The 20,711-nt window shown below is 44.7% G+C and overlaps 1 protein-coding gene across 1 annotated transcript in view; it reads left to right on the top strand.

Annotated features, from left to right (window-relative positions):
- Positions 1–20,711, top strand: part of COBL (cordon-bleu WH2 repeat protein) — a 182,736-nt gene that overhangs the window by 65,003 nt on the left and 97,022 nt on the right. The window contains exons 7-9 of the mRNA XM_015405499.1: positions 3,859–3,945; positions 20,095–20,283; positions 20,483–20,485. Of these exons, the coding sequence (XP_015260985.1) occupies positions 3,859–3,945; positions 20,095–20,283; positions 20,483–20,485 (279 nt within the window). The remainder of the gene's footprint in view (positions 1–3,858; positions 3,946–20,094; positions 20,284–20,482; positions 20,486–20,711) is intronic.

The following is a 20,711-nucleotide window of genomic DNA, read 5'->3' as shown; positions in this document are numbered from 1 at the left end:
CTGTTTTCTAAGGTACTTGTTGGCCATTGTAGGGGATGGGGAATGTTTGCTACATTCTTAAATAAGGTCCAAAATCTCTGAACTTGCATCCCAGTTTTTCTGGAAATCACCATAAGTGTGTTGGGTCACTTATTTCTCCATTATGTCACTTTATTTCTCCATGCACATTGGGCTTCAAAGATGACGAATGAACACTAATCTGGTCTTCTCTCGAAAAAAATGTAGTGTGGCTAGACTCGCATCTCTAATGATGATAGTAAGGAAACAATTCTCATCCAACTAATGTAAACAAGGCAAAGGACACAGATCCTCGTTTGTATGTGTGTGGTCGAATGCAGGGGGACTTTAAGAAAAAAGAAAAGACGTTTGGTTCAATCACTGATTGTGATTGAGGGCTGTCGTGCTGTTTTCTCTGCACAGATCTCGTCTGCTTACAGGGGACAAAATCATAGTGCTCCCTCGTCCGGTGTCATGTATAAAACCTGTACATGAAAATCCCTAACTATTTAGAGGCAGCACAGTTAGCAGATGCTCGAGTAGGGCTGAGTGGTAGAGCGTATGCTTGGCATGCAGAAGGTCCCAGGTTCAGTCCTCAGTATCTCCACTTAATAGCAGGTGATGTGAAAGACCTTGGCCTGAGAATCTGGGAGACCCCCTGTCAGTTTCAGTAGACAGTACTGAACTTGATGGGCTGATGTCAGGGTCCCAGTCAAGTCACTCTTATTAAATCAAAAGTTTTTATTTTTTACAACCATACAACCATAAAAAAGAATAATATGTTCAACAGAACTAAAAATTACACAACAATTAAAAAAACCAGCGCATCAACATGATGCATTAAACTTTAACCACAACTGCAATAGGCTATAGATACTTAAATTAACAATTGTAATACAATTGAATGAAAACTAACTATATCCATCCAAATTAATATTAATAAAATGCAAAATGCATATATTTTTGGGGATATCATATAACACATTCGGACTCAAAGAAATATACTCAAAATAGGGAAACAATTTTTCTAAAAAGTTATTAGATTTTGTAGGTAATTGTGATACCTTTATTTGAGTAGCTAACTTATCAGCCACAACTGTGTCCCAGACTTTTAAAGTCCATAGTTTCAAAGTAGGTGGCCCATCTTGGTTCCATTTCTGGGCAATTACAGTTTTAGCTGCAGATATTAGTAGTGTTGCCATTTCAACAGTCTGTTTGGTGAATGAGAGAGTGGGCCAGTGATTAAGGAGTACAGACTCGGGCGTATTAGGGATATCGTGGCCTGTCATCTTGGAAATCTCTTTAAGTATGGCCTCCCAAAAGTTAAAAATCTTTGGGCATGCCCACCAGCAATGTAAAAAGGTTCCTTTTTGGCCACAACCCTTCCAACAATTTGGGTTGGGCTTAAATTTGCAAAAGAATAAACGGTTTGGTGTTAGATAGCATTAAGAATAAATTTTAAATGATTGTAATTTTACTACAAGATTATTGGTTGTGAATAAAAATGAATTCCAAATTCCATTGCTGGTCGTTTATAGGAGTCATACACTCCTTTCCCCAAGACTGTTGAATTGATGACTTTTGCTTCCATATTTTGTCATTAAGCTGTTTATGTATAACAGCTATACGTCCGTCAAGTCACTCTTCACACACACTTTCTTGGTTGAAAGTTTTATTGGAAGATATGAAATGTTCAAGGAATGAGCTCCTTGTCAGAACTGAGGGATGAAGGCGGAAAAGGTGCATATAGTTACAGTCACTCATTCCATTCTCACACGTCAGCAATACTACCCAGACCATGAGAAATATACGGTCCATCCCTAGCTAATTACAGACATTTCTCCAAGGACACCTTCCCATGTGAAAGATGTCTCTTTGGGGCCTCATAGAAGAATTACAACAGCAAGCATCTCTGCTCCCGCAGACACACACTCCCCCACCCCCACCCCCCGTAGGAATGCGGTGGCAGGCGAGGGATAAGGCCTCTGAAATAACACTCTAAGAGAAAGCGGGGAGGGCAAGGTTAAAACAAGGGAGAGATACATCAAGACTTTAGGCAGTAATATAACAGGTACAGATGGTCAATCATCCCGAGCCTGACAGCTGAATCCACGTGAGGCAGCTTGAAGTTTTCATGATCAGGAGAACATTAAGAGGAGCGCTGTTGGTTTCATGCCCCGCAAGCGAGTTTGTTGGCAGTATCTTGTTTCTTGGCTGTTGAAATGCTGGATTAAGTGGACCTTTTATCTGATCCAGTAGGGCTGTTCTCCTGTTTTCATATTAGTTTCCGTTTGGATAGGCTGGTGCATCTTTGGAAGTGGAATGTGGAGTGGAGGTGTACACCCTTCTTTTCTTCCCACAAGCAAGATATTCAAGCAACAGCCTTCCCTTCTGAGCTCTTCTGTGCATTTGTTCCTTACTGGTGCGCTGCCTCTGACTAGCTGTGTGGGCAAAGGTTATCGTGAGGGTTTTTTCTCTCTGTGCTAGGAAAATGCTGTGCATGAAGTAGCACTCAGCAGTGGGCTTCTTTGGAACATTTAAGGGTTCGATGCACCAGGTAAAGACTGGTGACAGCTGTCAACAGCTTTTCAAACCCGTTATGGTGTGGACAAACCCTTCCATTTAGAAGTAGATTTTATTTCTGTGATTTACAGTCCACTTTTTTCACTTGGACTCAAGGCAGATTATGCAGAGTGAGTCAAATACAGTTGCTAGGATGGGGGGGTATTCAGTAAACAACACAATAGGATGAGGGTTTTAGAACCAATCACAAACCTAGAAGCACAACTGAAGCAAAGAGTAAATCATAACATGGCATGTTAAATGATACAAAAATTATATAGTAGGATCCTAGTTTTCAGTAAGCTAAACACAGGAGTATAGTCCACAGTCTCTTAATAATTTATCTAAGTAACTTTGTGAATCATTTAGTACAGTGCGACTCTGTTGCCTGCATAGAAAAAGCACATGACAATTTAGACACCATGCATGTAGGCATCTTCTCCTACCAAGCAGTTTTGTCTGTAGAAAAAAGTTCACTTCGTGAAATGTTCTTCTCTGTGTTGGGTTGGATCCAATGGGTTCCCTTTTATCGGAGGAAGGAGACTTTATTTCTTCAGTGATAATGCTTCAAAAGCCAGAATAGCCACCAATGCTCCCTCTAAGCTGTGGAGTCTTGTGAGCAAAAATTCTACTTTGTGAGCTACTGGCATTAAAGTTGTGAGCGAGCGATTTGGCTACTGCTCTGGAGCCATCCTTCCTGAGCAAATTCAAAAACCTGTGAGCTGGAGGCTAAAAAACTTTGAGTTCGCTTACACTAACTCAGTTTAGAGGGAACACTGATAGCCACCATGTTTCTCTCCAGTGAGGGCCCAAAAATGGAGGGCTCCCCTCCATTTTACCTTCACAGCAGCAAGCCTGTGAGGTGTGACTGGCCTGAGGTCATCCAGCAAGTTCTCATGACAGAGTGGGAATTCGAATCTGGGTCTCCCAGAACCTAATCCAGCTCTCTACGGTATAAATTCATCATTGACCAGTCTTAAAGTTCTTTTCTGCACTGCTCTTTGATCTCCCTGCCCCTCAGTGGGTTCTTCTGTAACCTTCTCTAAATAGTTGTGTGGTATGAACTCAGCTGTAGTAGCTTTCCTAAATAAAGTAAAGGTAAAGGTTCCCTTGCTCGAAAGCCAGTCGAATCCGACTCTAGGGTTGCGGTGCTCATCTCCGTTTCAAAGCCGAAGAGCTCTGGTTTGCTTTCCCACCCACACGGTGTTCTGTTGGTCTGGTCTGTCACTGTTGTTCATAACTGGCATGGAATGTGCTTCTTTTGGCATGGTTATGTAAGATACTTAATTTGCGTTCCAGGCAGAAGACTCCTTAGTGAGGATGGATGTGGATTATGCCGGTGAAGAGCCTTTAAAATCGACTACAGCAAGTCAACAAAGCCTGGATGTAAGTATTAACATGGCCTGTAGGTGGCGGTAGTGCCATATAAAAAGCTTTATGTTCTAAGGGCTCCCTTGCCGGAAGGTTTGAGGGAGCGATTTCATGCGTCCTAATATAATTCAGTTCTGTAATCATAAGAGTTGAGTTCTGTACTATATATCTGGCTGTAATAAAACCCAGTAAACAAAAAGGGAGAATGCCGTATTTGGTATTGCAGAGTAACTGAAAAAGGAGTACATCCAAGGCAACTGTGAATAAAAATCTTTATAAGAAGAGTATAATAAACTGTATGCATGATATAACATTGAGTAACATGAGCAGTGCCAAAGTATTGCGCACAGTTATTAAGAACCATAGAAACATAGGAAAAATATGACAAACCAGTGCTCTGTGTTGAGATCTAGGAGGGGGAAGCTGGCTGAGGTATTCAGGTGACTAAAAATGGGAAGATTCTAGATCGGGGTCTCCCACCTTTATGAGCATATGAGCACCTTTGGAATTTTGCCACAGTGTGGTGGGCACAGCCATAAAATGGCTGTCATAAAATGGCTCCACTGGAGGTGGAGCAAGCCACAAAATGGCTGCCGCAGCTTGACTTCAGTCATACAGTGAAGATCCTTTTCCTGTGGTAACAGCTGCCACCAAAGCAATGTTTTTAAAAATCTGCCCAGCCAATCAAATCTCCGGTGGCCAATCAGAAGACTTTCTGGGTGAAAGCCCTTCCTGGTCCCACCCACTTTTGTAAGAACACTTGGTGGGCTCCAGGAAAGGATCAGCAGGTGCCCAAGGGCAGCATGTTGGAGACCCCTGTTCCAGATAATTGGAACGTGATTTGTCACCATTTGTTTGGATTTAATGGGGGGACAGTGAGGCAATAAATATGGCACATATGGCACTGCACCCCACCTCTGGGGAAAGGATGTTGTTAATTAACTCCATTCTTGAGAGGAAACAAATGGTGCGAAATTACAGAATCAGTTTATTACCTTTGACAGTTAAGAAGGATACTAGTTTTACACATCTATCTCCTATTTTGATATTTGCCCTTTTGGGGCATGTGTACATGTAGATTTCCCAGTGGAGCAAATTACACCCCCTGGGGCCATTTCAGGTCGGGAAAATGGTGCAGGCTTAAGCACCCTCTCATGGTACACCACAATCCCAATCTGATTCAGGCCTCCACATACCTGGGAATTGCTCCCCAGTAGGGAACTCATAATGCATGTCTGATTGAAAGTCCTGGTGCAAGACCTGAACACAACCTGAGGCCTTTGTAATGTGTAGGTAGGCCTAAGTTTAGACTCCAGGTAGCTTCTTAGTTGCTTATGCTCAGCGTCGTGCATGCTAATGGTACTGTATAAGAAGCAGGTGGTTTATTTCTACCTGCTTGTTCCAATCACCTCCCTCACCTGCCTAAATACCTGCCAGTATTTTATATTAATAGAACCAAGTCCTTTTATTAAATTCTTGTAGGTGGAAATGAAAGAACTATGCAGTTTGGTTGATAAAAAGGTGCTTGTGTTTCCCAAAGAGTAGCGCCCCCACCCCACATGATAAACTGCCTTAGAAACAGATGGAACTTTCAATTGTAGTTTGTGATTTGGCATGGGGGTCTGCGGTTCAAACAAAGCCCCAGGTCATGCTTAAAGTCTTTTGATCTCATCCTACAGAAGTGATGATAATCAACTGATTGGTAACTCATGTTATAAGCATTGCACAGTTAGAGGCAAGACTTAGGGTTTGACTCGGAGCTTCCTAAAGATCTGCTCTGGTGTAATTAAACTCCAGCTCCAGTTGAGTATGATTCATGTCTGATCCACAGAGCTACAAACGAAGCTAGGAACAGCTTCTAGACTGAAGTAATGTTATTAAAAATCTAATGAAAATAGATTTGACAAATGGGGGGGAGTTTAAAAACACATTGAAGACTATTAATCAAGAGTTTCCAGCAGCAAACCCTTTCTTGCCTTCAGTCTGGCATCTGTGCCAATGAGATACTGAACAGAGACTGTTTCAGGACAAACAGAGAAGGCCCTTCAAGTGTAAACATTTGAGCAGCTGGCAGCAGAGATTAGCAAAGTTTCAGTGGGAGGGAATCACAGTGAACATGGCGCCATCTAAATTTAACTAAAGCCAAATCACCCCCCTGTTCAAATATGAGGGGTATAGTTTGAAAAGACTACCAACCAAGCTTCAGAATATTGTCCATCACAATAGAGTGTGTGGGGTTGTATGTGTGATTAAAATTACTTTGGCTGGTGTTCTGTTATAGTTACCTTCATCCCCTTTTGTTAATTCTGTCAGGAGAATTTAATGTAAGGTCCCTTAGCAACCCAGGGTCAAATCAAACGTTACAGTTTTTAAAAGGGTTGAGTACAGGGAACACGTTAAAAACTGTAATGTTTAGTTTGGCTTTCAGATTCAAATTTCAAAAAATGGAATGTTCATGCTACTTTGCTGTATAAGTCGCCTGCACACCCAAGTAGCGTTTCAGCATGAGTTACAACGGGACTATTGCTTTGATATCAGCTAGCACTGCATTTTCTAGTTCCACAGCGATTTCACTTAGTTGAGATCCCTGTTTCATGCAAGCTTATAATTTATTTGAATAGCTGAACCTGGAGGAGGCTGTGCACACGAAAGTTCGACTGTGACTTTTGTTCATTAATTGGAGTAGTCTTGTGTGTGTGTCAGTCGTATCTAGTAAGGTTAAAACAGTCTTTCACCTTTGACATCTATTTCTTTTTATTTACCAAAGTATTTGTATATTCTGCTTTCCTATTATTTATTTATTTATTAGATTTTTACCCTGCCCTCCCAGCAAGGCCGGCTCAGGGTGGCTTACAGCAATATAAAACAGTACAATAAATAATAAAACCCAATCAAGCATAAATTTAAAACCATAACTATACAACTTAATAAAGTGCTAGCATTAATTCGTCAGGGGGGCTCGAAACAGCTTATGAAGAGCACGTGCCAAAAAACCCTCTCCTAGTACAGAACACTAATAATCATTTAAACAACTTTTTAAAAGGCCAAAAATTCTCAGCCACCTCCCCACCATGAAAGAGAAATGATAACCTTGATCATCGACCCTATTGTTATACCATCTTACAGTGCCTTCGGAAACAAGACAAAGGTGGGCACCCTCCAGACAGGCTGTTCAACAAGGCCAGTCTCATGGCTGAAACAGCTCCAGGCAGTGCTGCAGTTAATTTAATACATTTAGGTGTGGGAACGGCCAGGAGGCATTGCTAGGAGGATCTGAGTTGGCACACGTGTTCGTATTGGGAGCGGTGGTTATTTGACGTATGTGGTTCCCAGGTCTAAAGTACAAGGAACTTCTTTTAAGGTTACTGTTATAAAAACAGGTGATAGTCAACCGGTGCAGTGATGCCTGGGACTCAGCAGAGGGAAGGATTCTTCTGTCTTTTCTCGTTATCCAACGGTTCCCTTGAGCTCCGTGACTGCTCAGTCTCGCCTTCCTCTCTCAGAGCTGTCAGCCTCAAGTAGTTTATTTATTTATATTTTAAATTTATGAACCACCCAATCCCTATATGGACAGAGCTCTGGGCGATGTACAACAAAAAGTGAAAAAACATCAAACAAGAAAAGTTAAAATTAATAAGTAACATTTCTTACATTCTTAAAATAATTTTGGATGACGTTACTAACCTTGTGTTTAAACCCGTTCCGCACTGTGTTAAACCCGTTCCGCACAGGCGAAGTAAAGAGGAAGCCAAAATGGGAGAGTTGGTAGAAAAGGGGGAGGGGTGCCAGCCATGATGGAAAACCGTCGCTGCCCTCAACCAAAAGCCTGGCGGAACATCTGTGCCTGACAGGCTCTGTGGAATTGCATTAAGCCCCACAGGGCCCGGATGGCATTTGACAGAGAGTCCCACCAGGTCAGAGCCAGGACTGAGAAAGCCCTGGCTCTGGTCGAGGACCGCTGGATATCTTTGGGGCCCAGGGATCACCAGTAAGTTCTCCTCAGCAGAGCATAACACTCTCCTGGAGACATACCAGAGGAAGCGGTCCCAAAAATACATGAGTCCCAGACCGCTCAAGGCCTTGAAGGTCAATACCAAAACCTTCAACCTGACTCTGTACTCCACTGGAAGCCAGTGTAGTGCTTTAAAAACTAGATGCCATGTAACTCCCATTGACTGTTGGTGACAGTCAATGCAGCAAGATTGTTCATAAAGGGCCTGAAAGTAAGCACGCATGCATGCACTGTTCACAGGGGAATGTTGCTCAGAGACAGTAAAGATAGGACACACAAGAGCATGGACACAATACAGTTTTAAAGTAAGTAACTTAATAGTAACTCCTTTCTAGGGAATCCTGGGAATTGTAGTTCTGCAGGATGAGCAAAGATCTCTGACTACTTCTTTTTGGTCTTACACTAATGGGAACTTTTTGGTCTTGCACTAGTGGGAGTCGCACCAATTAGTTGACCTTAGGTTGATCAGGGAACCCTCTCTCCATGTCTATATTTTCATCTCTTAAGACTGTCTCTCTGATTGCAATTAAACCTACCCAGTAGGGTTGACCTTCCATATTTGCAATAACAACCAGCATGGTCATGCTTCATCCTGATCTATATTTAATCTTGCTTTTCTAAACCCATATCTGATGCAAAAAGAGTTCTTTGCATATATGTCATGCACATATGTCAGGTATATGTCATGTATTGGCGTTCTACATTGACAGAATTCCTTCATTTATTTTTGTTTTGGCTCAGAGTGGCTTGCAGTAATAATTAAAACACCACAAGTTAAAATCGAAATAAAATCATAAACCCCAAATTCCTCCCTCCCCACTAGCTATGCATAGCCTTGGCCAAATGAGCAGGCCTTGTGGTGCCTTCTAAAGATCTCTAGTAAGGGGGCACGCCTCACCTCTTCAGGGAGTCTGTTCCACAGACTGAAAGCCATGATGGAAAAGGCCAAGGCTTTGGCTGATGCTGGGCACACCCCTCTAAGTGGGGGAACAGTCAACAGGTGGCAGCCTGAAGAAGACTGTAGGTGGTGCACAGGAAAATACAGAAGGTGACCGTTTTTCAGACAGTAGAGCCCCACATCATATGTTATGGAGGCCACAAAAAAGGGCTTCAGCTGTCTCCACAAGGTCCTCATGGACGGATCGTAGCTTCCATTGCACTTTGTCATGAGTTGGCATGCCATCCTTTACCTGGATCTCTCAGAGCTCACTTCACTAGGGCTGTTGCAACCTCTATGATTTTTCCAAAGGAATAAGTACTACTTCCTCATATATACTGAGTGGCTACATGATCTCAACCCTACACCTTTGTGAAGCATTGATATTTATGCTCTGAGGGGTGCAACCTTTGGCAGCACTGGTCTTGTTTGCGTGACTTCAAACCTGTTCCCACCTCCAGGTAGGTCAGCTTGCTAGTGTAATTCCATAAAGTGATTTGTAGAGACCACAAAAGGTGCTTCTCCATCTCCCTGAGGTGTGCAGTGGAGCCCACCCTCTCAGTACTAAAAGTCTTTTCCAGATTATTTCTCAAATTATTTCCCATTAGCGGGACTGCAGAGATGAGGACCACTCAAAGAAAAACCAGTTACAGGCAAGCAACTTGTCCTTATTTCCTGTCAAAACCAACTGCTCTTTTATTTTTTTGCGTGTGTTCATAATCTGATGCAAATATACCGCTTCAGTGGCTTACAAAGCATGCCCATGTTGCTGCTGGAAGAACAACAGTCTGTTTGAGAAGGGAGGTTGTGATTAGTTAAGAATCCGAGCAGCTTGGCTCAGCAGATATTGCTGAAGAAATTTATCTGTTCTTTTATTAATCAAAGATACAGGGCTGATTCTCCAATTGAGCTGCCCAAGTGGCTGCTTTGGGCAGCACAATAAAGGAAGCACCACCAGAATTGGTAGGAGAAATGCCCTGGGCATTGGGGTTGTAGCTAACCTAGGGTGAGATTCGAGTTTAGTTAGCACAGAGACCCACAAGATTTGTGGGGTATAAGCTTTCAACAGTCAAAGCTCTCTCTGTTAGATAACTTACCGGAGGAGAGGGGCTGTTAAACATTCAAATGTTTCTCCCTGATCTGGCCTCCTGATCAAAGACGGCCTCAGGGGAGCGCTTTTTGACCCATATGCACATGCATTTTTATGAGGCTTTTGAGGTTTTTCTTTTTTTGATGATGAGGGCTTTTTATTCTACCTTGGCATAGACCTAACTGACGAGCAAAGACTATGAAGAGCTGAGTCTGAGTGGCAGAGAACATTATAATGGACATGAAGTGCTTGCCTCTTTGGGTCCAGGTGCCTTATTTCTGTGAAGGCCCAATATGGCCTTTGTCCTTTTTCGATATTCAGAATATTCATTAGTGAATTTTACTACAGAAGTTGATATGAAGCGGCTTGTGAACTGGGAAGTCTGAAGTGGTTTGTGTGCAGAGCAGACCGAAGTGGTTGCAATTGCTCCAAGAGGCTCTGTTCAGATGAGGGCTGTCCATTTGATAGATGAGTGCAAACAGGATACCATTATGGGACCCTGTATGTGCTCTTCAGCCATTATGAAAATAATATGCAGGATCGTCTTTTTAAAGCATGATGAATTGAACATCAGAAGCTGTTTTTTAATGTAATAAAAGGTTAAGATGCTTGGAACAAGAAAAAAAACCTCATAAACATTTCATCCCCCCTCTCTAATTAATACTACATTGTGCATAGTTACAGCGTGATTGTTATCATCTTAGTGATCTTTTTTCATGGCAGAGTATAAGAAGGGAATGAAACCATGGTCAGGTTATCAAATAATGATATGTTCATTAATATATTTATTAGATATATCTAAATATGTATATACATATTAAATAACATAATTTTATCAAGATGCTCCATAAGAAGAAGAGTAGGTTTTTGTGCCCTGCTTTTCTCTACCTTAAGGTATCTCAAAGCAGCTTAGAATCGCACTCCCCCTCCCCACAACAGACACCTTGTGAGGTAGGTGGGGGCTGAGCGAGTTCTGAGGGAACTGTGACGGGCCCAAGGTCACCCAGCAGGCTACATGTGGAGAAGGAGTGTGGAATCAAACCCAGTTCTTCAAACCCAGTCCACCATGGTTAACCACTACACCATACTGGCTCTTTAAACTGACTTTAAAAATAGTCTTTGAATAGTAAAAATCCCAAAAAGTATTTCAATAGTAGAGAAGCCTATCGATAAAACAGTACTATTACGTGTAGTACTGAAAGTCAATTGTAAAATGTTTGAAAAACATGGTAATGAGAGGGCTTCCAAGCACAAGTTACAGAGGCTAGCCTTAGCAGTTTTTAAAGTCACTGGCTGCTGACTTTTTTCTGGGCCTGGTTCAGAGTGTGCTGCATAATTTGAGATACTTGACATGATTTCACCCTTTTCTGTTTGATCCTGTTAGTCCAATGGCACCTTTAAGACCAACAAAGTTTTATTCAAGGTGTGAGCTTTTGTGTGCATGCACACTTCGTTAGACGATGAAATGGAATTACATATCATAGTTGAATATATAGGGGTGGTTTGTTAAATTAGCATGCAAAATAGTGAGGACACATTTTTTTTAACAGATCAAAAGAATGACAAGCTTAGTTCCTGGTTATCATCTGTTTTGGTTCAACTTTCTAGACGTGCAGGGGTCCATGGAGTCGAAATTGTCATTTCGGGGGGGAACGCAGTTCCCCCGGGTGAGGTACAGGGGGCGGGGCACATGACGAAGCCCTGCCCCCTGCTTCCAGCCACCCCGCTTCCGGCCCTCATTCAGCCAGGAGGAGGCAGGAGAAGAGGGAGGGTAAGTTGCTTCCTCCCTGCCTCTCCCCACCCCTGCCTGCCTGGGGCCAGGGAGGGCCTTCGTGGGGCTTCCTTGCCCTCCCGCCGGCCTTGCAGGTCCACCGCCGGGCCCCTCATCGGGCTCGGCAGTGGAGCTGCAAGGCCGGCGACGGCGGTCGGGACCGTTGGGGGCGGGACCATTGGGGGCGGGGTGTGTGGCCTTATGACACACTTCCGGTGATGTCAGGGGGTGTGGCGTATGCTAATGAGTTATGCTAATGAGTTCCCCTAGCTCTTTTTCTACGAAACGACCCCTGACTCTAACTTTGTTATACTGCTTCAGACCAGCACGGCTACCCACCTTGATTGATCCTGTTAAGATTATCTTCAGAGGCCCTACTCTCTGTGCCTTTGGTTTCAGAAGCAGTGTGTGAACCTTCTTCTGGGATCAGGGATTTTTCTGTAGTAGCAGTGAGACTCTGGAACTTGCTCCCCGCAGAGATTCTCCCAATGCCAAAGTTTTGTCTTTGACATGGCAGGCAAGAAAATGCTTAGTGGGCCTTTTCATTAATCCTCCCTGCGTGGAAGTACCCTCTCTCCCCAATCGTTTTAACTATTAATGTTTTTATGATGGTTTCAAATAGTATGTTATTGCTTGTATAGTTTTACTCTTTAGGTTCTTATTTTAAGTGTTATTGTACTGCTGCATTAAATAGTCTTAGCGCTGCTCCTTTTTATCTATGAGCTATCATTTTTGCTTTAACTTATTTTATTAGTTTAATTGCTGTAAGCCACCTAGGGAATATTTTGTTGAGAGAGTGGGGTATAAATATTTTAAAGACATATTTTGTGGCTGCAGATTCCCAGCTGTGGTATGATAACAGTGCACAGCTCTAAAACTGCTCCAGGGTGCACAAGGGATGGGCACTTCAGTCTCTTCTTCCCCCCTCAATTCTCAGTCATATGTTCAATTCTGAACTTAGTACCAAAGTGCAGATCGAAAAAGCCGCATCATGGGACCAAGGACATAAAGGGGTGGTGTTTGTACAGGCCTCTAGAAAAACCCCAAAGTTACAGGGAGGGGAGACTGACCGGCAATGCAATAATACCCCCTCCATTATTATGAATTACAGTATTCTTCTTCAGCTTTTCTGTAGAATCCATCTCATGGGATTTAGTTTTAAGGTGTACTCTGTCAGATGGAGATGGGAGGGGATTAAACCTTCTCAGTGGAGAAGCAAGCGATGTTTGCACCTACGCTTGTATCACAGCTTTTTTTAAAAAAAAAATGCTGACTGAGATCTTGTGAGGTCACAGTCCGCATTGTGCGGTTACCTAGCAACCCCATACAACCAGGCATTTTTTTCATAAAAGAAGAAAGCATGGAGGAGGGAATGGGAGAAAGCAGGAGGATTATGTGGGGGGGGGAAGTCAGTGGCAAGAAGGAAGAAGAGGGGGAGTCAGGGATGGAGGTGGAAGTGGAACTTGTGGCGATGTGAAAGGCAGGAGAAGAAGATGGTGGGAGGGATCAAACGGGAGAGGAAGAGACTGGTGGGGGGATGGTATTTCCATTCCCCTGCAAGTTTCTTGTGGATCGCCCGTGTTTATAAGTATATTTTAGTCAAGAAGGATCTTCATTCAACGAAAAAATCCCTCTAAGATCTAAGGACAAAGTAATTCAATTTGTTCTATGTAAAGTGACATCTTTAAATTAATTCAAGGCAAGGCAAGCAGTAAGTACTGAGACATTTGTCCTGTCAAAGTTTACTTGTTTGAGTCCAGTAAATGTTCTCGATGATTGATGGGTTTGTGTCTTTCCCAGTATATTTACTTACAAACAAATGAAAAATTTTGTTCTTAGTTATTATAAGCTTTTTCATTTATTCTTTTTATTCCCCCACCTTTTTGTTTTCACGGTTATAGAAGAAAAATTGCTCTGCCTCTGTTAACTCATATTTTAAAGCGTTGGTTTTGACTTGAGATCTATTTATGAGGGAAACTGCTTAGTGAACATTTCAAATGTGGATTTTTGGTCAGGGCTAAAAGATAGCTTAACTAGAAAGAAAACTCAGCGACCATTATGGTGAGAGGACAGGGAGCCTGACTTCCTTACTGGTCTTTGAATATGGCCATGTGTCCTATGAAAGCAGAGGAAATGTCAAGGACACAGCCATGTGTCCTATGGAAGCAGAGGAAATGTCAAGGACACAAGAATGGTTGCGTTCCCGGGGGTATAGGAGGAGTCCAGGCAAGGAATAAAGAACAAGACATGTTTGTGTTTTGCATAAAGAACAGACTACAGCTTTTATTGACTGCATCACAGGAGCGTTGGTGCAGCATGGGGGCAGAACCAGAATTGTGCAACCTGCCTGCCACTTAACCCCTACCCCACTTGCTGGGGGTGAAACTGTGGAGTGGCAACCCCTGGGATCTACATGGGTATCTACATGGGTGCTGGCCACTGCGTGGTTCCCTTGCTACTTTGTGGTAAGAGCCCCACAGACAGCCACCAAGCTAAGCGTGCTACTGAAATGGCTCCACCCAAACCGTGGGAGACGGGCACGCAGGCACGGCCTCCCCGCAAAAGGATCTGCCCCAGTGCCCAAACAGCTAAGAAAAGCTGCGAGGAAGGAAAAAAAAACACTTAAAAGGAAAAAAACTGAAATGCAAACTAGTAACCGTCAAAACACTAGATGGGAAGAAGCTGCAAATTGAACAGAAGGCAATAGCCCAGCAACTGCCATTTAATTTCCCCCATGTTCTGGGGAGCAGGCAGGCACTGTGCGTGTCTGGAACTGAGAAAGCACTGTCCTGCTCAGTTCCTTCCTGACCACCACATCAACCTCGCCTCTCTCACTGAGCTCCTTGACGTTCCCTCTTCGACTTTTCTTTCCCTGTCTCCTGTTGCCTACCTCTTAGTTTTTCTTTGTCTTTGTCTTGAAACACACACACAAAGTTATTTGTGAGTCCCCACCCCACCCTTCCCCAACCCTCCTGGGGTGGTTGCTCATGGAACATACAACCTTCTTCAAAAAGTGTAACCTTTGTGGGTTGAAACTCCCCCCCGCAGATGGCCACGACCTGTGTTTATTCTGTTTGGGGGAAGAACACCAGGTCGAGTCTTGCACCCACTGTGCGAAATTCGTGAAGCCAGCAAGAAAAAAACGAGCAGCATGGCCTCAAACTCAACTTCTGGAGTTTACCCTTCATCCAAAGATGTCCTCTCACCATTTGACACCACCTCCCCCACACTTGAAGGGAAATTCGGTCCAGTCAGTGGCTTCAGAGCTCTCTGCCATGAAGAAACATAAAAAAAGATAAGCCATCCAAAAGGTCCTCAGGTTCAACTCAGGTCTGAAACCTAAGAAACTGAAGCTGACCTTGGCTGGACCCTTGAAATCAATCAAGCCACTGGTCATTAATGGTTTGTCTTCATCAATACCGCCTGCCTGTCCAGCTGATCACCCTGGTGCTGACCGGAGGAAATCTTCCATGATGGCTGCTTGTCAGCTACGCTTCCATGGGGGTTGGGGAGATCGGTCTGTGTCTGGTTAATTGCTACTGCATTCCTTTTCTGTGCTTTTTCTGCTTTGCGCCAAAATGCTTATCTATACAGATGTGCAGGAGGGAGTTGTATCGTCTAGGTTTTTCCTAGGTGCCGTGGGAGAGTGTTGGTTCTCAGCTTTAGCTTTATCCCGCACGCGGGAGGGTGCCTAATTGGCCAGTGCCCTGGGGGGGTGCATACGAATACCCTATATCCTATTATGCCCAAGGGGCTGCCGCCATTCTTAACAGTGCTTATGTTACTGCATCTATAGCTCTGCAATAAAAGTATTACCGTTCCTGAACGCGTGTACTTCGTTGTTGGCTGTGGGTTCTGACACTGCTATGGCATCTGTGCCTGCTATGAGTATTCAAGTGGCCCCTCCTCAGATGCTTCTGGACATCTGCCTTTGGGGAAGACTATCATCTCGGTCTTATCCCATAGCCCTTTGGTGCAAGGTTCCTCCCCACTGGAGTGTACCCATCGGGATGATACCTGAAACCAGTCTACCTGGTCGAGGTTGAGAGATCATCATCACTCTTCCATGCACCAGGATGGTTGTTTGAGATTGAAGCTGACTTGTTGATCCCATAGCTGGTCGGCATCCCATGATTCAAGCCAATATGGATGTTCCTTATAATCTACCACAGTGAGCCCTGCCAGTCATATTATCTTTTGGATTCGAGGTCTTCCTCAGAGCATCAGCCCTGACCGTGCCTGTGACCTGAGTGCTCCTACGAACCTTATGCTCATTCACCTTCAAGGTCTTCAGGTCACCATTACCGGAATGCTTACCACACTGACTAGGGATGTGCATTCAGTTCGTCCGAACCAAATGCACCCCTGAAAATGGCCCATTCGGGCCCCTTTTGTGCTCTGCGGGCCGATTCAGGACTTGCCATTTGATGGGGATGGTCTCTTTCACTCCACCATCGATGAGACTTTGACAGCAGTTGATTGCAATAGGAAGAGGGCCAAGAACCTGGGGGTAACACAGCCCATCCTGTGCCTTTTTAAATCTTGATAATGGAAGGTACCTTATCCCAAGCAGCAACAATCTCCTCAACCACCTGATGCTTGGAAAAAGAAGCTGGCTTCTTTTAAGTAACTCTACTGTGCAAGGCCTAAGAAACAGACCACCAAACGGCCATCACAGACTCCTAAGCAGTCTCTTTGACTTTACCGATTACTGTGAACTCACCCCACCCCTCCTTACTCCAGACCTGTGGGCACCAGACTCCATCCATTCCATCCAACTTGGGATGCAATAACCTCTGACATATGGATTCTCATCATCATTCAGGTGGGGTATGCCATAGAGTTCTCTTCTCTACCCCACATTCCACACTTCGTGCCCACTCCCCCATCCCACTTCCTCCTTGATGAAGTAAAAACCCTCCTCTCCAAGGAAACCATTAAGGAGGTATCCCGAGCTGCCCACCACATGGGCTTCTATTCCAGGTACTTTGTCGTCCCCAAGCAGGATTGGGGGAAGCACCTGATAATGGATCTCTGAAGTCTCAGCCAACGCATCAGATGCCCCAAGTTCCAAATGGTCACTCTGCAGGGAATTCTCCCTCTCATCCCTGCAAATGCTTGGCTAGCATCCATTAACCTGCATGATGCTTATTTTCACATCACCATCCAACCACATCACCACCGCTTTTTCCATTTTGCAGTGGGACAGCAGCACTACCAATATCGGATACTCCCCTTCGGCCTCTCAGCCACAACCCACGTATTCACCAAATGCATGGCGATGGTAGCAGCAGCCCTGAGATGGCAGGGGATCATGGTCTACCCGTACATAGATGACTGGTCTCCTGGTTTCTCACTATTGATGTCAACTGGAGGGCCAAATCCGGGTGACTCTATGTCTTAGCCAGATTGGGGCTCTGCATGAACCTGAGCAAATTGTCTCTCCATCCCTTGCAGATTCTCTAATTTATTGGTGTCAGACTTTATACCACTGAGCAGCGAGCATACCTGCCCATAGACAGGGCCTCCATGCTGCAGATGGTGCTGCAAACGTTCCTGATGGAGCCTACTCAACCAGCAAGATCCATGTAGCACCTTCTAGGGCTCATGGCCTCCACCACATTTGTGGTCCCTTTCGCATGTCTGCACATGAGGCCTCTACAATTCTGGTTCATACATCATTTAGGCTCCAGCACCAGCCTTGGTCCATGATGCTGTCCATCCCATCAGGCATCCTTTCCACCCTAGAATGGTGGACCTCTCTTTACAATCTCTTGACAAGCATGCCTTTTCAACAAAAGCCACCGGAGATTCTTCTGTCCACAGATGCCTTGCTGGGGTTGGGGAGCCCATTGTGAGACCCTTTACGCCCATGGTCGATGGACTTCACTGGAACGATGTCTCCACATAAACTGCTTGGAGCTCCTAGTGGTGCATCAGGCTTTGATATTGTTCCTCCCTGCAATAGCAGGTTGGGTAGTACAGGTTGCAACCGACAATGTAGCGACCATGTACTACATAAACAAACAGGGAGGGACTGCATCAGCAAAGCTTTGCACCCGTGTCATGGACGTTTGGCAATGGTGCCTGGACCGACAGATTGTCCTCACTGCTGTTCATATTCCAGGTGTTCAGAACACTCAGGCAGACCTCCTCAGTCGAACAGTTTCTGATGAGAATGAATGGGCCCTGAATCTGACCTTCCTGACTCTGGTTTTTTAGGCTTTCAGTCAACTGGAGTTTGATGCTTTTTCTACCAGGGAGAATTTCAAATGCTGTGTCTTCTTCAGCTGGGACTGGCTGAGAATGGGTCCTCCAGGGATGCCTTCTTACATTGTTTAACAGGCAGGTTCTTCTATCTGTTCCCCCTGTATCCCGTGATACAGTGGGTGCTTCTGAAGATCATCCATGATTGGACCCATTGAATTTTGGTAACTCCTTGGTGGCCCCGGCAACCTTAGTTTCTGCATCTTCTCAGCCTATCCAACAACATTTACCTGCGGTTCCCTCCGGCTCTGTATCTGCTGTTGCGGCAGCAGGGTAGGGTTCTCCACCACAACCCCGGCTCCTTCAAACTGACAGCATGGAGAATAATGCCCTAGTTTTTTCTCCACGGGTCCATCACATATTACTGAATGCCAGAAAGCCTTCCAGTTGCTGGACCTGTCAGGGCAAGTGGACTCGTTTTTCTCTCTACGTGGTCTCCAGACAGATAGACTCGAAGACAGCCTCCTTATTGGATGTTCTGTTGAATCTGGTCTCTTTGCAGGAGTCTGGACTGGGATTCTTATCCCTGAAAGTTCATCTAACTGCCATCTTGGGTAATCATGATTTGATAGATGGCAGCACTTTGTTTTCGCACTGGACTGCCAAATCGTTCCTCAAAGGCATGCTGCAGCGCCACCCTCCTCAGAAGCCCCTTGTTCCTGTGTGGAGCCTGTCCTGAGTCCTGACAAAATTCACGGGCAAACTATTCAAACCCATGGCAACTACTGATCTCCACCTTCTTACTTTCAAGACGGTCTTTTTAGTTGCAATCACTTTGGCCAAGAGGGCCAGTTATCTCAGTGCCTTCCGAGCAGATCCTCCTTACATCCTCTTTCACAAGGATAAGGTTGTGCTTCAACCTGACCTGTCCTTTTTGCCAAAGGTAGTTTCGCCTTTCCACCTGTTGCAACCTACGACTCTCCCAAGTTTTTCCACAGCGAGTCCTGTACTCACTCAATGTAAGGAGAGCCCTCTCTTTTTACCTGAGCAGGACTCAGCCATTCTGGCAAGACCCCAACCTCTTTGTTACCTATGGGGAACCCAGGAAGGGCCAAAAGGTTCCCCCCCAGAGACTGGCAAAATGGCTCACAGCCACGATCTCCCTATGTTATGCAACCACTACCAAGCGACCGCTACCTACCTATCTGCGAGCCCACTTCACCAGGGTGGTGTTGATCTCTACTGCTTTCCTTGGGGGCATATCCCTTGATGACATCTGTGTGGCTGCCACGTGATCCTCTCCATTGACCTTTGTGTTGCACTGTGCTCTAGATGTTAGAGCACATCGAGATGCCTCCTTCGGACAGGCAGTATTGAAGTCAATTGTCCACTGACCTTCCCTGTCGGGAGTGTATTGCTGGTAGGCCTGTAATGGGTAACTGGCTCTTGGTTTGTCTGTTCTGTTTTGTCTTCCAGCACCCTCCATCCTGCTTTTGCCTACCTAGCTCACTAATCACTCATGTGTGGGACAGTACAGAGACCACGAAGAAGATAAACAGGTTGCTTACCTATAACTGATGATTCTCGAGTGGTCATCTGTGCAGTCACACACACCCTCCCAGCCTTCCCCACTGCTGGTACCTCTCATTCACTTACCTTGTGTTGACAGGACTTAGCAGCAGGGATCCGAAGGAACTGAGCGGGAGTGTGCTTTCTCCTCAGCTCCAGGCCTGCGCAGTGGCTGCCTGCTTCCCAGAGCACGGGAGAAAACATGTCAAGACATTTGAGGCTAGCTCTATAACTTTCTGAGGTCAGGTTCGTGCTCAGGCACCCAACCCATGTGTGTGACTTCACAGATGACCACTTGAAGATCATCAGTTACAGGTAAGCAACCTGTTTTTTCTATAGACTCATGCAGTCCAGTCCTTTTCACCAAGCCTATTTCTGTCCTCCCCAAATGAATATCTGTTTGAGTATAACAGTTGATGTAGTTGTTTTATGTAAGCAGTCACTTCTAGAGCATGAGGCTGAATTATCATGTCAGTAAGAAGGAATCTTTGTTTTGCTTCTTATACATAATTTACGTAGTAGCCTAGAGGTTTCTCATTAAGAAGACATTTTGATGGATGTTCTGCTTCTACTTGCAGAGAATCACAACAGCTCCCAATTCTACTTCAGTGAATTCTTGTTCCATGACTCTGGGTCCATCGCTGTCTCTTGGGAACATCTCAGGAATGACTGCAAACAGCGAAATCAAAAAGCGACGAGCGCCGCTCCCGCCAACCGTGATGCCTCAGAGTGGGGAGACAAATGGACAAGAAAAAACACAAAGTCAGGTAAGGATTGTGTTTAAAAATGGAGATGTGTGCTAATTGCATGTTTTGTTTTTGTGACTTTTTTACGTGTCTTGTTTTTGTGACTTTTTTCACTCAAACTGGCTACGGACTACATATCCAACCATATATGTGGGTAATTAAGGCAGGGATTGTAACCTTCTCTCTACCAGTGTGTTGCCTCCCCAAACTGCCCCTTCAGCAAGTTGCTTTGGCCTGGCCATTACCCTTGTCCTTTTCTCCCCAGGGTTAAAAGCAGCTGGAGAGGACAAATGAAAATCAGGAAATAGGAAAAGGTTTACGAGTCCATTCCCTTGAGTCTCCTGCCTTCTGTCTTCCCAGATTTTAACACTCTGTATCCTAATGTGTTATGGTTATGTTGGCTTGACGCCATAATAAATACATCTACATCTGTCTTCAGATTCCCCTGC

This window comes from Gekko japonicus, unplaced genomic scaffold (assembly GCF_001447785.1).
Source record: "Gekko japonicus isolate JY-2015 unplaced genomic scaffold, Gekko_japonicus_V1.1 scaffold1085, whole genome shotgun sequence".
In the NCBI taxonomy this organism is placed as follows: Eukaryota; Metazoa; Chordata; class Lepidosauria; order Squamata; family Gekkonidae; genus Gekko; species Gekko japonicus.
Note: the sequence above shows the minus strand (reverse complement) of the source record. Positions and strands in the feature narration are given on the sequence as shown.